At 39.4% G+C, this 14,173-nt stretch overlaps 2 protein-coding genes across 2 annotated transcripts in view; one reads left to right on the top strand and one right to left on the bottom strand.

The window, feature by feature from the left end:
* The window catches only part of TBCE (tubulin folding cofactor E), a 29,206-nt gene extending 25,628 nt beyond the window's left edge, over nucleotides 1-3,578 (top strand). The window contains exons 14-16 of the mRNA XM_009329166.1: nucleotides 810-869; nucleotides 2,228-2,319; nucleotides 2,566-3,578. Of these exons, the coding sequence (XP_009327441.1) occupies nucleotides 810-869; nucleotides 2,228-2,319; nucleotides 2,566-2,658 (245 nt within the window). The 3' untranslated portion in view covers nucleotides 2,659-3,578. The remainder of the gene's footprint in view (nucleotides 1-809; nucleotides 870-2,227; nucleotides 2,320-2,565) is intronic.
* Nucleotides 3,579-3,638: 60 nt separating this feature from the next.
* The window catches only part of B3GALNT2 (beta-1,3-N-acetylgalactosaminyltransferase 2), a 35,946-nt gene continuing 25,411 nt past the window's right edge, over nucleotides 3,639-14,173 (bottom strand). Inside the window, exons 9-15 of the mRNA XM_009329221.1 lie at nucleotides 13,518-13,628; nucleotides 12,751-12,829; nucleotides 11,249-11,432; nucleotides 8,937-9,062; nucleotides 4,911-5,070; nucleotides 4,432-4,488; nucleotides 3,639-4,061 (exon numbers count right to left, since the gene is read on the bottom strand). Coding sequence (XP_009327496.1) covers nucleotides 3,927-4,061; nucleotides 4,432-4,488; nucleotides 4,911-5,070; nucleotides 8,937-9,062; nucleotides 11,249-11,432; nucleotides 12,751-12,829; nucleotides 13,518-13,628 — 852 coding nt within the window. The 3' untranslated portion in view covers nucleotides 3,639-3,926. The remainder of the gene's footprint in view (nucleotides 4,062-4,431; nucleotides 4,489-4,910; nucleotides 5,071-8,936; nucleotides 9,063-11,248; nucleotides 11,433-12,750; nucleotides 12,830-13,517; nucleotides 13,629-14,173) is intronic.

Raw genomic sequence — 14,173 nt, 5'->3', positions numbered from 1 at the left:
GGCTTCTCCACGGAAGACACTTGAGATTTTAACCTGAACAGCTGCACTGTTTTTTCTGATAACTTTTTTTTAATATTTAGCTTCTTAACTTTAGGACAGTCAGGAAAGATACGGGTAGCTTTGGTATTTGGGGCTGTCTACATATTTAAACTAGGTTACATGCCAGACTTACAAATTCACTTAGCTTTGTTTCCCGGTTGATAGAACTGAACCTTTTTTTACTCCATGGGCAAAATAGTAGTTTAAGGCATTACATTCTAATGCATTGGGGTGGAAGACTAAATAGAACAAGGAATCTATTTGGCTAGACATAATAGAAACCTTTTTTAAGGATGAGTCTTTTAATCCCTGTAAAAGAATTAGGCTAATAACTTCCTTAAAATGTGCTTGTACGGTGCTTTTGAGATATTGAGGGTCAAAAACCTGCTTTAAACTGAGTAAGCAGTTTCCATTCTACTGCAGGTTATTTTAAAAAGTTAACTAGAAATTAAGCATTTTTAGATAAATACTCCTTTTGACCGAAAACCCAACATGTTAAGTATTAGGGAGTCACTTACTTAAAGTATTTTCCCTAATTTACCAAAGATGAATCAAAACTTGATTATTTTAATAAAATTACTTTTAATTTTTCAGAGAATGACTAAATGCTATCTTAGCTGCTCAGATGCAGCCTACATCCTAATTTTTTTAGAAGATTAGGCTGAGCTAGGGGAAACAGTTTGTAATAAAAACAGACTAGAAAGACTCTGTGCTCCTGACAGAACAGGGCTTAACGTTCATTCACTAATGCCTCACCATTCTTCCTTAAGCTTTGACAATTAAATGTCCTGAGAGACCTGAACAGAAGCCAGTAGAGAAGAAGCTACCAGGTAAGAAGTCTTGGCTTGTGTTTAAGCAGTTGATGTGTAGCTCCTTTTCAAATAACTGTATTAAAGAACGGCAGCTGCCTCTGTCAGCTCCTGAAGATTCTCCCCTGAAGACTCTGTCATATAAAGAAATGACAAAGGTAGAAATTGTTTAAAAAAAGTCATTATTTTTCTGACCTTCATACGTACGTTCGGTCCAGCTGGAAGATTGAAAGTTGATGCTTGTCTTATGACCTCTGCTGTTGGTTTCATGATTAGTGTGTCTGAGGCAATCAAAGGCTAATTAACTGGTATGAAATCTGGTGGATGTGTTAACCAAATAACAAGAACATGAAGTTGTAAGAGCCAACTACCTAGTCTGCAGTTCTAGATATTGAGGTCTAGTATCTAACACGTGAAGTTAGAAATCTAATTCTGACCTGTACCAAACTTGTCTTTTGAAGTTTTAGTGCCTGTAGTGAGACTAGAATGAATAGACTTTGTTGTAAATTAAACTGATGTTTTGGACAGATGTGTCAGAATGGAGTCTGAGAGAAAAGACTTACTCAAGCTTTATTCTAAAATAAAAATCACATTTATTATCACAAGTTGCATAAAATCAGATAGATACAGCTTTTACAAAAATGCTTGATAGAAAAATATTTGTCTAAGTACAGTGTGTGGTATTACAGGAATAACTCACTATTGCTGTGCCTTTAGATAAAGCTTCAAAAGAAGTGAAAGTTCAACCAAAATTGAGTATATCATCTATTGCAAACACAGGTTTGTTCACCTCTGGAACAAACTACACTTACTCATTCAAGATCCATTACAAAAAATACCCCTTCGTGCAACTGACTTCATAATATAAACCACTCTACAACTCTGCTGGCAGTTTGTTTGGGACTAATTAATGTAACACCATTTCTAAGAATGGCACTAGTTCCACAGTGACATTCATTTATTTGTGCTGGGAAAGTCAATTCCTGGTAATGAAAGCTTCAAGGAACAGTCGCCAGATGCAGGTAGTCAGAACCTGACTGGTACGTGTCCCAAAGGTCACTTAGTTTAGCATGTAGTAAATACAAACTCAAAAAAGGTAAATTATGAAGCCGTAACACTTTTAATTTGGTATATGGGATCAAAGCGCTTAAACCGTAGTAGCATATCCTGTCCTATCCACCAGAGATTAAACCATTTCCAATTTGATACTAGCAGTTACGGTTTCGGGTACAAAAGACATTATTGCAGTGTTAGAACTGAAGCAGCAACCCAGCCTTTGACTGTTGCTATAAGCAAGTACAGTTGAAACACTAGTACTTTGCTACAGCTCAGTGGTAGCAGCATTTTTCTAATAACTTTTCTTTCTTTCCCCTTGGCAGAGTCTATGACTATTCAGAGGGTCAAAGGATTGCTGTATCGCTTACTTAAAATTCCTGGTTCAGAACTGAAACTGTCCTACGAAAGTTCTAAAGTGAGTTAAAAATGGGTAATTCAACAATAGGATACTGCATGCTGCTAAAGATCAAGAGCATGTTCTAAAATACTACCTAATGAAATTGATTTCACTTAAGGAGGGCAGTGTTCATGCTGTAATTGAGAACCTCATTCCTGTAATATGACAGATCCTCCCTGACGGCAACTGCCTGATCTATATTTGATTTACATGAACAGATTTCAGTTTAAGTCTGATCAGCGTTTTTTTCCTCTCTTACTCTAGCTGGAAGGAAAAGAAGTTGAACTGGACAATGACTTAAAGCCTTTGCAGTTTTACTCAATAGAAAATGGAGACTGTGTGCTGGTACGGTGGTGAGAAGGGACTCTCTGGATAGACTGAAGGGGAAGCCAACACTGGAACTGCAGAAGAGTTACGGACTGCCCACAGACAGTATGGACAGCCTGTGCCTGAACACACATATGGGAGAACGTGAATTTCATACGTGGCACCAGAGGGCTATACAATACTACTTTCAGCTCCTAAACTTAATCGTCAGTCTCCATGAAAGCATTTGCTTTTGGCTGAGTTGTCTCACTTGAGAGATACCAAATAGTGCTTGACTGCTTCAATTAAATAAAACTCAAGGTAACTTTTGCCAAGATTTTATACTACCTTCCCATTGCAACAGTGAGAATTTGTTTTACTGTTTTACATGATTTAGTTGTAATCTCTTTGCTTATAATAGGACAAAATTAGTGCCGCACTGAAAGAGGCTACTTGCTCTTTTGTTTTCACCTACTTCCAAAGACCTTAAAGCAAACCAAAGTAAAACAGCAGTAACTGTAGAAGTATCTACGCAGCCTTAAGACTATTTAAGGTCAAAATGTGACAGACCTTTATTCTACCCTACAGTGTTAACATACCACAGTATAAATAAGTTCTCAGCATACTGCAAGGCATTGCTATTTATTTTACATTCTTTAGTGCGCTGTTCCTCAATCTTATTTTACTTTTCACTTGTGTACCCTCAGATTCATATCTTAATAACACATTGAGCTATCAGAAATCCCTCCTAATCAGGCCAAGTTTGCAGTACTTCAAGATTTGGTATAAGCAAACTTTGATATTGTTTTCGTCTAAAATGACAATAGTATAAACAAACTAAACATAAATCCTAACCCCTAGCTGTCCCAGCCCCTGCACAGATGAGAGCAACCCCTCGGACAGCACAGAACCTGCTGCAGCAAGACTTACCGCATGCCCTGGTGCTGAGCACAGCTCTCTACTGGATCCTGGTACGGCTCTATACTGAGTTAAATCAGTAGTACTTTAATTTACAAAAGACAGGCTAGTTGGCATTCTTATGTGCATTTATTAATTACAAGTAGGTCTTTGACTTTATATAAAAAGGAAATTTTTTATCTTAAACATTTTGGGTTTTGTCAGATCAACATCTATACTATAGAAAACGAATAGTATCAGTCCGCTTGTAATTATCAAAAGGGGTGTGCAAATATTGTTATACTTTAGTTGAAACCCAACACGAAAAGATACCTTAATATTCCTTATTGTTCCGAGAACGAATCCAAGTGTACACTTTTCCATGATCATTATACACTACTCTGTTTTCCAAGGCAAGTCCATCATCTTTCCTCACATCTACAAGGATCTCCACAGAGTTCCTTTAATCTCCAGAGCTCTCTCAGTTCCTGTGGAGAATACTGGGGGGAAGACAGCATTCCACTCTCACACGTCTTCTCACACAACCAGAGACTATCCTGTTAGGGAGAGAACCATTTCAATAGTTTTTCTTACCAAGAATTTAGTCTTCGACAATCTTTACTTCCAAGAATCAGGTTTTCATTATTTCTAGCAATAAACATTGCACACAAAGGTCACCAACTAGAAGTATATGTCTAGACCTATTCAGAGAACTTGGGGGATGGGGGCTGCTGGTGGTGAGGGGGGTTGGTTTGCATGGGTTTGGTGGTTTTTCTTTTAAATACATTTTAACAAGTGTTTTCTGGATTTTAATCCAATGTCTGTTTCAAATTTTTTTTAAAGAAAAAGCATTTCCTCTATTTTATGCTATTTGGAGCAACAGGCATGTTCTCCTTCCATGAGATCAGAGAATTTCTTCAGACTCACTTGATATCGCTTGGGTCCTACAGCTGCCATCCAGATGCCCATACTCACATCCTCACCCTGAGACAACACATTAAAATAAAAAATACAGATATTAGCACCCCGAAAGCACAAAGTGTGACTTTGGGAACTAGAATAAGTTGCATCGTGTACCAGCAGTAAAAAATAGAAACTACAAAAACCTATGTCTGACTCTTTCAGAGGTGTTAAATTACTCCTCCCAGCTTTCCTGTGATAATACATTGTTCTCAAAAGAAGACAGTACAAAAATCAAGGTTACAGCTCCAGAGGTTCTCTGTCCAAAACAGTTGTGCTTTGACCTAGAAGAGACACTAAGAGTGACCAAAAGCACTGCAAAAATCCAGCATCAACCAGGGGAACCCAGCACTAACACTTGAGCAACGTTCTTTCCAACTCATCCAGTACACATGCTGCTCCCCAGACCAGTTTAAGATAGAAAAACTGAACCGACGCTTTACTACCTGGTACGTCTTTAATCTTTCAGAGTTGCTTGCCAGCCACTGAACAATGTCTTTGGAGATGATGTAGCCAGACCCACAAGCAAAGGCTGGATATGCAGGACTTGGGTACTCCAGCTCTTGCCATTTCCCAGTTCGATCAACTGCCCAATTTAGTCTGAAACTGAAGACCGTGTTAGACGTGAGATATTTATACAAAGTCCTCTGTGAAACCTATGAACACTGCTAGCAACTGAAGTAACATTGATAATAAACAATATTAAGAGGAAGTAGCAGCAGGTGATCCTAATTATAGTTCCTAGCCTTATTTCTCTAGGGACACATCTAGTCCAACACAACAGCTGAAAGTGTGACTTGTTTGGTCTCAATCTTGGGTAATAAGAGAAAGTTCTCTGAACAGAAACAAACTGCAGCATTGACAGTCAGGTCTTCTGCACCCCCTGCTGGGTTTTGATCCAGGTAAGCACAAGCGTCCTGAATTATCTTCTGTAACAGGTAGATCTATGTCCAACCCCCTTTTGTTAATCAACACGACACAAAGTCGGTGCCTCTGGCAGGCATGCAGTTACAGCGATGTTACACAACCCCTTGTCCTGATAAAACTAGTGGCTGCTTAAAAACCAGGAAGCAAGGCAAAGTAGTGGGTTTTTTTATACACCTCCTCTAAGCTGTTTTCCAAACGAAACTCAACAAAGCAGATGTTCAAAGGCTGCCATCACTGCATTACAAAAAACCTTCCTGGCAGTCATCTTCTCTAGGGAAGATTGTACTTACTATTGGAGGCCTTCAGAAAGCCAGCAGTGCTCCGCACAGTCTCTCCGCGCTGACTCCCATCCCCTGGCAGTGTGGCATAGCTAGCTTTAACACGCTGCCGCACCATGCAGCACTACGGACCCTGTTCAACTGCTGTGTCGGGCAGTGAGAAACGCCCTGTTTTTCCTGTTCAGGAACAGGCTGGTATTACACTCCTCTTACCTTACAAGAACTTCATGCACTCACAGCTAAGTGGCATAACTGTGTCAATGCAGCAGGTTGTCCCCCTTTCTGCAAACAGGTTCAAGCGTTGCTGCATTCAGTCACGAACGCAAGCAGCTAAAAGCTTTAGTGAGCTACTAAGAATTGTCACCTCAGACAACAGCCCCATAAGGGACAAATCACAGTTCAGTTGCAGATCTGTTATCAGACTCTACACGTTCACAGCTGAAGCTGACGTGTTAAAGCACAAAGTAGATAAAAGTCACATCTGATACCTGAGCTCACTTCAGACTCGGTATCTTCCACTCTTAGCAAGTCACAGCAGGAAGGGTGCAACCCCCTCCAGACTGAGGGGCACCCGCTTTGCTAATCATTTAATACCTCTGTAGTGATTTCAGCATTGTTCTTTACATCTCACGCTTACCTTACCTGAAAACTGTGACTATTAGAGAATTTACACTTGAAGATGTCACCCCTACATAAAGGTCTCCAGAGAGATACAGAAAAGATGTTTTGTCCAACTCTTCCCTCCCAGCACTTGTCACTCATTTTGTCAGTAACCTCAAAATGACTTGATACCTTAACACACCATTTCTACAGCAAGACTCAGCAAAGCTCATTTTTCAGTCTGCAGAAGAAAGCATTATTGATCCTCGTAAGTTCATTCAATGGCTATTCTAAGGCAAGTCTAGAAGTCTGTTACTAGAACATGAAGCATGTTACACTCAACAGCGCATCTTACACCCCAGGAAAAGGGGAGGTTCATATTACAAGTTAAACATATATTCATAGAAAACTTTTTCAAGTATCTGAAGTTTCTTTTTGGCCTAATTAAGGTCAAGAAAAGGTGCCATTCTGAACTCCCTCTGCTTTCCATAGCATGGTAGATGAGCCAACTTCGGTGAACTGCCTTTTCGTTTACAGCATTCATATTAGATTCAGTCTCCCTCAGAAACAGCTTGGTACATTCTACCCCATCGTAAATTTGGTCATTTGCACACATGACCAGTGATCCATCAAAGACTTCTCTCATGCCTGAGGGTGACCGATCTTTTGACTGCAGTTCTAAAAGAACAGAATAGCAGTAACTTAAGATAAGTATGCTCTCTCCAAGATGAGTCAAAGTTCTGAAGTAGGATACCTGGACCATTTGGTTTTCCAGCTTGCAGTCCTGAAATGCTCTAAATTAGCTAGATGATAAGCTTTTTAAACGGTGATTTAAAATTAATGAACAAAACCACCACACAATATGAAGTGAGAGACAGACTCACGTTATTACCTGACAGCACACATAAGTACTGCTCAATCCAAAGCATTCCCTTCCCAGTTTCACTGAGATCTCATCCCTGGTTTCTGCCAGAGTAAGCTGATAATTTCAGAATTCACAAGAACGCTGGTAAGTTTCTCTAAGAGTACAGGAATTAATTAAGTATCAACAGATTATAAGGAACACTGGACAACGAACAAGAAACTTGAGAGTTTCTTGAGAGAGCTTAATAAGGTATAGATGAAGAATGCAAAGTTTTGAGTTCTCAGACACGTGCTCCAAGAAGCAGAAGGAAGGGAGACCATCAATAGTCACCTCAAGGGCCAGATATATTAACCTTCTGCTCAAGAAATTAAGGTCTCCACACACCAGAACCACCTCTCGGAGAAGCCTAACAGCATTTCACGTGCACTTTCACCAATGCTCAAGTCTAAATAGACAAGATGTCACTGAGTTGAAAGGTAGGAGAGCTCGGAATGATTCCCCAAAACCACTCAGAAGACTCTACACTCAGTGGTTACCCACAAAGCCGAACACATAACCAGAAAACTCTAGCCAAGGAGCAGGCCCATCGTAGGCAGCAACACAAAGGCAGGAACACCTACCTTTGCATAGGGAGGGACACCAAGGAGAAGGAGGGCAATCTCTATCGTATCACATCCTCAGCTCATACAGCCAAGAACATGCTCTTTTTTTTCAGCAGCAGGAACAGCAGCCCAGGCAGCTTATACGTAGTGCTATTTTTCCTTTTGCAAGTTGGTTTCCATCTTGTCATCAAGTTCCTGACCTTTTACATTGCTAGAATGACCCTATCTTACCTTCACTATTAGCCTTGCCTTGTGGTAAAGGCAGTCCCAAGAAAATTGAACAGGCACCAGGCAATCAGGGGTTTTGTACAGGCTAGAGAACACATGCCCACCACTCAGGTCTTTGAGATCATCACAAGATAGCCAGCTATTCCACACACTTCAACACACACACTTCCACACACTTTATTAAATCACCTTACGAGTAAGCAACAGTCAGTACCAGATCTGTGAAGCAAGACAGCTTTAGCAGCAAAGGGCAGCTTTTCTTCAATAAGCAGATGGCAACAGGAAGACACATCATGCTGTTGTGCTATATGGAATGCTATAGCAGCGTAGCATTTCTGCTATATTGGATGTTACACCAGTGTAGCAATGCATTCCGTGGATGGAAGGGAAGGGAAGAGATGGGCTATTTTGATCCTCCTAGTTATTCACAAGTGTAATGCAGGCTGGGGAACTTCACTAAAGAATTCACAAAACAGACCTACCATTTCAGACAGCAGCAAAGTGGGCAGCAATGCCTGTCATTCACAGACTTCAAAATAAAATGCAGATTATAAAGGCAATTTTGTTTCTCCTGTTTACCCCATTTACTCAAGCCCACCAGAAAAATCACAGTGGCTTCAAAAAAAAGTAAAGTTTGCAATTCTAGTATGTACTTGCATTTTAACTTTACTGTACTGCTGGAATACTTTTATTTACTTAAGTACCGTGACAAAGGCATATACAACACATTTTAAAACTAGGTAAGGTATTCAGCAAGTTCAACTCATTGTAAAGGCACACTCTGGAAAGCTATTGTAAAGTATTGATTTCTCTATTTTGAGATTCAAAGTTCTACACATACAAAAGTCCTGCTTTTTATAACTAGCTTCCGTAAGCAGAAAAGGGGAACTCACATGAAAGCAGACTTAAAGCATTAAACCGTTCACTAAAGACATGGCATCTCTTAAAGACAAGTTAAAAAAAACAACTCACTTTCCCCACCAAATGTTTGGCCTGTCCAATTTTTTCTGCATTATCCTGTTAAAAACAGCCTCCAAATCAATGTAACAGTCATCATCTGTCTTCAGCAACAAATCAAAACTCGTTGACTCAACAGTCCTGTAGCCAAAAAGAAAAGTGATGAGATGCTGAGCTGCAGCCCACAAACTACAGTTATGCAACAGAACACTCCGCAAGGGTTTTTTGGGAAGCAGAGGGGGAAGGAAGAGGGAAGGAATGTCTTTCCTACCCTTGACTTTTAAATGTTTTCCCTATTGACCAAGGCTGACTGCTTGTCCTGGTTTTGGCTGGGATAGAGTTAATTTTCTTCCTAGTAGTTGGTACAGTGCTGTGGTTTGGATTTAGAATGAAAATAATGTTGGTAACACACCGATGTTTTAGTTGTTGCTAAGCAGTGCTTACACCAGTCAAGGACTTTTCAGCTTCCCACGCTCTGCCAGGTGCACAAAAAGCTGGGAGGGGGCACAGCCAGGACAGCTGACCCAAGCTGGCCACAGGGACATTCCATACCATGTGACGTCATGCTCAGTATAGAAAAACTAGGGGAAAGCTGAGCATCGGTCAGCAGGTGGTGAGCAATTGCGTTGTGCATCACTTACTTTGTATATTCTTTTATCATTATTATTATTTTCCCTTCCTTGTCTGTCCTATTAAACTGTCTTTATCTCAACCCACAAATCTTACTCCCCCAATTCTCTCCCCCATCCCACTGGGTCAGGGGAGTGAGCAAATGGCTGTGTGGTGTTTAGCTGCCTGCCAGGTTAAACCACAACAGAGATGCAGCTGCATCCTATGATGACCTTACAACACGGATTTGTGTATGAGCTGAAGAAAACAAACTTAAAGTTGGACAGCTGGTGGATTTACTGATGAATCCATCTTAAACAGTATTGACCTCAGAAGGATATGAGTCCCTTCTGATGATGGCAGCACAGCTGTTAAATGCCAGTGACTACATGTCAGCAGCCTACTCTTCAGGATGAGACAGTCCGTTCAAGGGCAATACAACTGTAGAAGGCTGTAAGAAATATCTGGGGAAACAACTTGGTACTTACTCTTCCTCAGTAAAGCACCCTTCAAATATGAAAAAAGTAATCTTTAACTGCCTGAAACAGTTGAATATCTGTCACTTGTAAAATAACCAAAGCAGCTTAAAATTCTAGGGATTATTCCTTGGTTGAGTAACAAACACTATTTTTAAGGGTAATTTCTCTTAACAAGAAATGCATTTTCCTTAAGCCTTTTATTACTAAATCTTGAAAAATTTGCTAACCTGTAAGAAATGATCACAAAGATCTAAGTCTTGACATTTAAACTCCCTTTTTAGAACTGAAAGCATGGTTCAGTTTTTCAGTTACATTCATAACCATGAAATTTGTTAAATAAGTGCATAATCTTGCAAGCAACTAAAACTGTCGGCTATATTTCTTGCTCCACAGCAACATCAATTAATTGAAACAGTTGTCTCAGACTAATGGAAAGAATTGCAAATTAGAGGTAATAACTTATTAGATTCACCACAGACAATTTAATACACTGTGAAAATTCTTCCTCTCAACCTTCTGTCCTCCCTGTACACAAGCTTCCTATCCCTCCCCTCCAGCCAGCACTGGTGAGGCCACATCTGCAGTACAGTGTGCAGTCTTAGGCTCCGCAGTACAAGAGAGACACGGACATACTGGATGGAGCGAGTCCAGCGAAGGGCCACCAAGATGATTAAGGGACTGGAGTATGTCTCCTATGAGGAAAGGCTAAGAAAGATGGGACTGCTGAGCCTGGAGAAGAGAAGGCTCAGGGGGGAGCTCATCAACATCTATAAATACCTAAAGGGAGGGTGTAAAGAGACGGAGCCAGGCTCTTTTCAGCGGTGCCCAGTGACAGGACAGGAGTCAATAGCCACAAACTGAAACACTAAAGTTTACAAGCTGGCCAGAAGCCATCCTTTAAGAGACTAAAGCTGCTAGTTTTCAGTCAGAACCAAATGAAAAGAAATTGCAAGGAGACATGAAAATTTTCACACCTCGACTCTTGGAGCAGAAGCCTGTCTTGTCAGCTCATGCTTATTTGAGGCACCAAGGGTCAGCATTCAAGAAATACAGATCCTGTTGTTTTATTCATTAGATACACTACATGCCCCCAAACTTGTGACAGAGAAATACAACTTAATGAAGTACATCACATAAGGTATGTGTTTCATGGAACCTGTCAGATAATGTAACATGCTGGATCACCTTGCACTACAAACAGCAACATTCCTAAGAGAAAATGCTTTCTTTTCAACTTACCATCGGTAGAAGTTCAGTAGTTTGGCTGGAACATTTCTGTAAGTGTCAATAACATCTACAAAAACAATATCGTCATAGGTACTGCTTTCTTCCTTCAATAAAGCATCTTCTTTTTCAAGATTTTTTATGTGACTTGTAAACCTTTCTGGGCGAGTATGGAGGCTTTTTAAAAGAGCATCACCTTCTGAAAGAAGCAGCACCCATCATTAAACAAAGATGCATACCTACATACTATTTCACATGTTTCTCCTGGATCATACACAACATACTAACAAAATGAATCTGAAGAAGTGTTCAACTCAATGGGGTTATGAAAATCCTACAATCAATTTAAAAATTTCTATGAAATGTTAAAAGTTGCATAACAACAAAGAAATTTATTTTTGCATAAGGTCTGATACAGATTACACAAAGTTTAAAGTAAAAAAGTATTCTCTTCCTTTTCAGTAATAAAAGGATTCAACTTTCTAAGGTTCTTTATATTAAAGAGCTGTCTGGGACTTCACTATTACTCTTACCGGTAGAGTAAAAAGGCTACCGTTATATCAATTACTCCGAAGCATATATATCTAGCATTAAAAAATAAACCCCCAAACAAACAAAAAAAATCCTATGCTAAATATAATCAAACTGGCATTGCTTTGACGTAGCATAGGCAGTCCCCGCTGAATTTTATCACATAACTGACTGTAGATAAAAGTTAAAAAGATATTGCAAGAATAGTGAACTTCTTGGTAAGAAGATAGTTCGTGGTACTGAAGAACTTTTTGACAAACAGGATGGAAGGGCTTTAGCACACCTCAGTTTAGGCTCCTACACAGATGACAAGACAACAGGACTGCCCAATTTATATCTGCCAGGCCTAACTACAAAAACACAGGAATAACGCTCTGAAAGTCACTGCTCATGTGGCTATGATGGACCGATAAGAATACATCAACTCTAGTGCTATGGGGCTGCAATCTTAGACATTGAAAAGGACTCCTATAGGGTCTGTGAACATTCTGCTGAAATAGGTGTAAACCAGCAAAAATAGAGGTGGAAAAGCAGGCTATGTTAGGTAGTCACTGTCAGTAGTTAGTATTAAACATCATGACATAGTACTTCTAAAAGTAGCAAGACTGGAAAAAACGTTAAAATTATCAGAGAAAGATTTCTTGAGGACGACATTGCACATAATTTTTTAACTTGGGTTTGGGTAACAAAAAACGAGGACAGAGAAGAGAGTCTAGATAAAAATGGTATTTCTGTTAATAAAAAGACAAAAGGATGCAAGTCAATTGGAGTGGCTGACAAAGAGCAAGCAAGGAAACCATATCAGGACATTGACATTAGGCCTAAAAAAACCAGAAAGAAATGAATTGTTTCCACTAAAAACTTAAGTTGATCAAGTTCATAGAGATAGCACAAACTTTACCTCAGAAATGCAATTTAAAGTTACTGTTTTACCAGTAAACATGATGTTTTACCATCAAACATGATGTTATGTTTTGCAGACTTACCTTGAATAGTGTAGATAAAACCACCTGCTATTCCCTCCACACCTTCTGTGAGTTCATGTGGCAGCGACCCTTCCCCTGCCTGCTAGAGACAGATTAATGGAAAGAAATACATTAGTTCATCTCTCATTACTGATGTGTTTTTCCCTGTGATTTTAAGGTGTGAAGTTTTCTGGCAACTGAGAATGAAATTAATTTAAAGCTCTTCTGGTTTAGGTACCTGCATAATGAAAGACTAAGACTAAGGTTTTTAACTGTAAAGTTTTGTGGCATTTTTTGAAGTTTCACCTAAAACTAGCAGTACCACTGAAACTTTTAGAAAACTAGTTTTGAAGTTGAGAGCAAAATGTAAAGTTATTCTGGCTAAATTACAACAGCACAGCATGTTTAAGTAAGCAACGTTTTGACAGGAAAAGGGACACATTGCCAAAAAGCAAAAAAACTGGCTTAATCCCATCGATTGGGATTTTAGCACAGGATTTTTGACCCATGTTTTATGGCCATCTCTGATATACTGATACTGCTTCACACCTGACAAAGACAATAGGTGAACTTTACTCCCTTCAAAATAAAAGAAAATGACGCTTACTAGCATCATTTTTTGCATGCCCTGTCCTTTTCCCAGGCAAAGCAAACTTTCCCTCTGAGACAACAGGAGAAGCCCAACTGAATTAACGATTTACAGAGAAACACAGGAAAGCAAAATGCTAAATACCCAAGAATTACAGGAAAAATAGAAACATGGTGGAAGGGAAGGTGAGATGACTCACTGTAATGACTCTGAAAACACCCCCTCCATCATTCACCATCACTTTATGAAGGTTTCTTGAAACAAGGCCCTGAAGATCCTGGCTTTCCCACACAATGGTACCTTCAAAACTCTGGTAAGAGAGCAAAACACTGTTATGCAGGTATTCAAAGACTTCAAAGGATGAAAATCAAACAGTTTGGGGGTTTTTATGTTAAAATAGTCAACTTCAAGCAACATATAGCTTGAATGCACAACATAGATGCTTTACTTAGACTTCAATAAAAATGTTACACATAAAAGAAATACATCTGTGAAACTCAGTAACACATAATCATGCTTTTAAGACTAATCATGAATCTCTATATTAGGAACATTAAACTTTTAATAGAAGTCTAGTGTAAAAGGCTTTGGCTTTCTAACATCATTAAGATGGCATTTAAAGGTGACCTGAAGTGAATATTTAAAAATCAACTATAAAATCCCGCATTACAAAGAGAATACATTAAAACAGATTTGGAAATAAGTGCTGCTTTTTAGTTATCTGCCAAAACCAGAGATCAGAGACTCGATCCTGACATCAGCAAAACTCAAAGGAAAATACAACCACCTTTATCCTGCAAAGCTGTCACAAGCTACTGTGGGAGAGTCACAGAATTCTGACCTCACATCTTGGCT

Source organism: Pygoscelis adeliae, unplaced genomic scaffold (genome assembly GCF_000699105.1).
Source record: "Pygoscelis adeliae isolate BGI_AS28 unplaced genomic scaffold, ASM69910v1 Scaffold77, whole genome shotgun sequence".
In the NCBI taxonomy this organism is placed as follows: domain Eukaryota; kingdom Metazoa; phylum Chordata; class Aves; order Sphenisciformes; family Spheniscidae; genus Pygoscelis; species Pygoscelis adeliae.
Note: the sequence above shows the minus strand (reverse complement) of the source record. Positions and strands in the feature narration are given on the sequence as shown.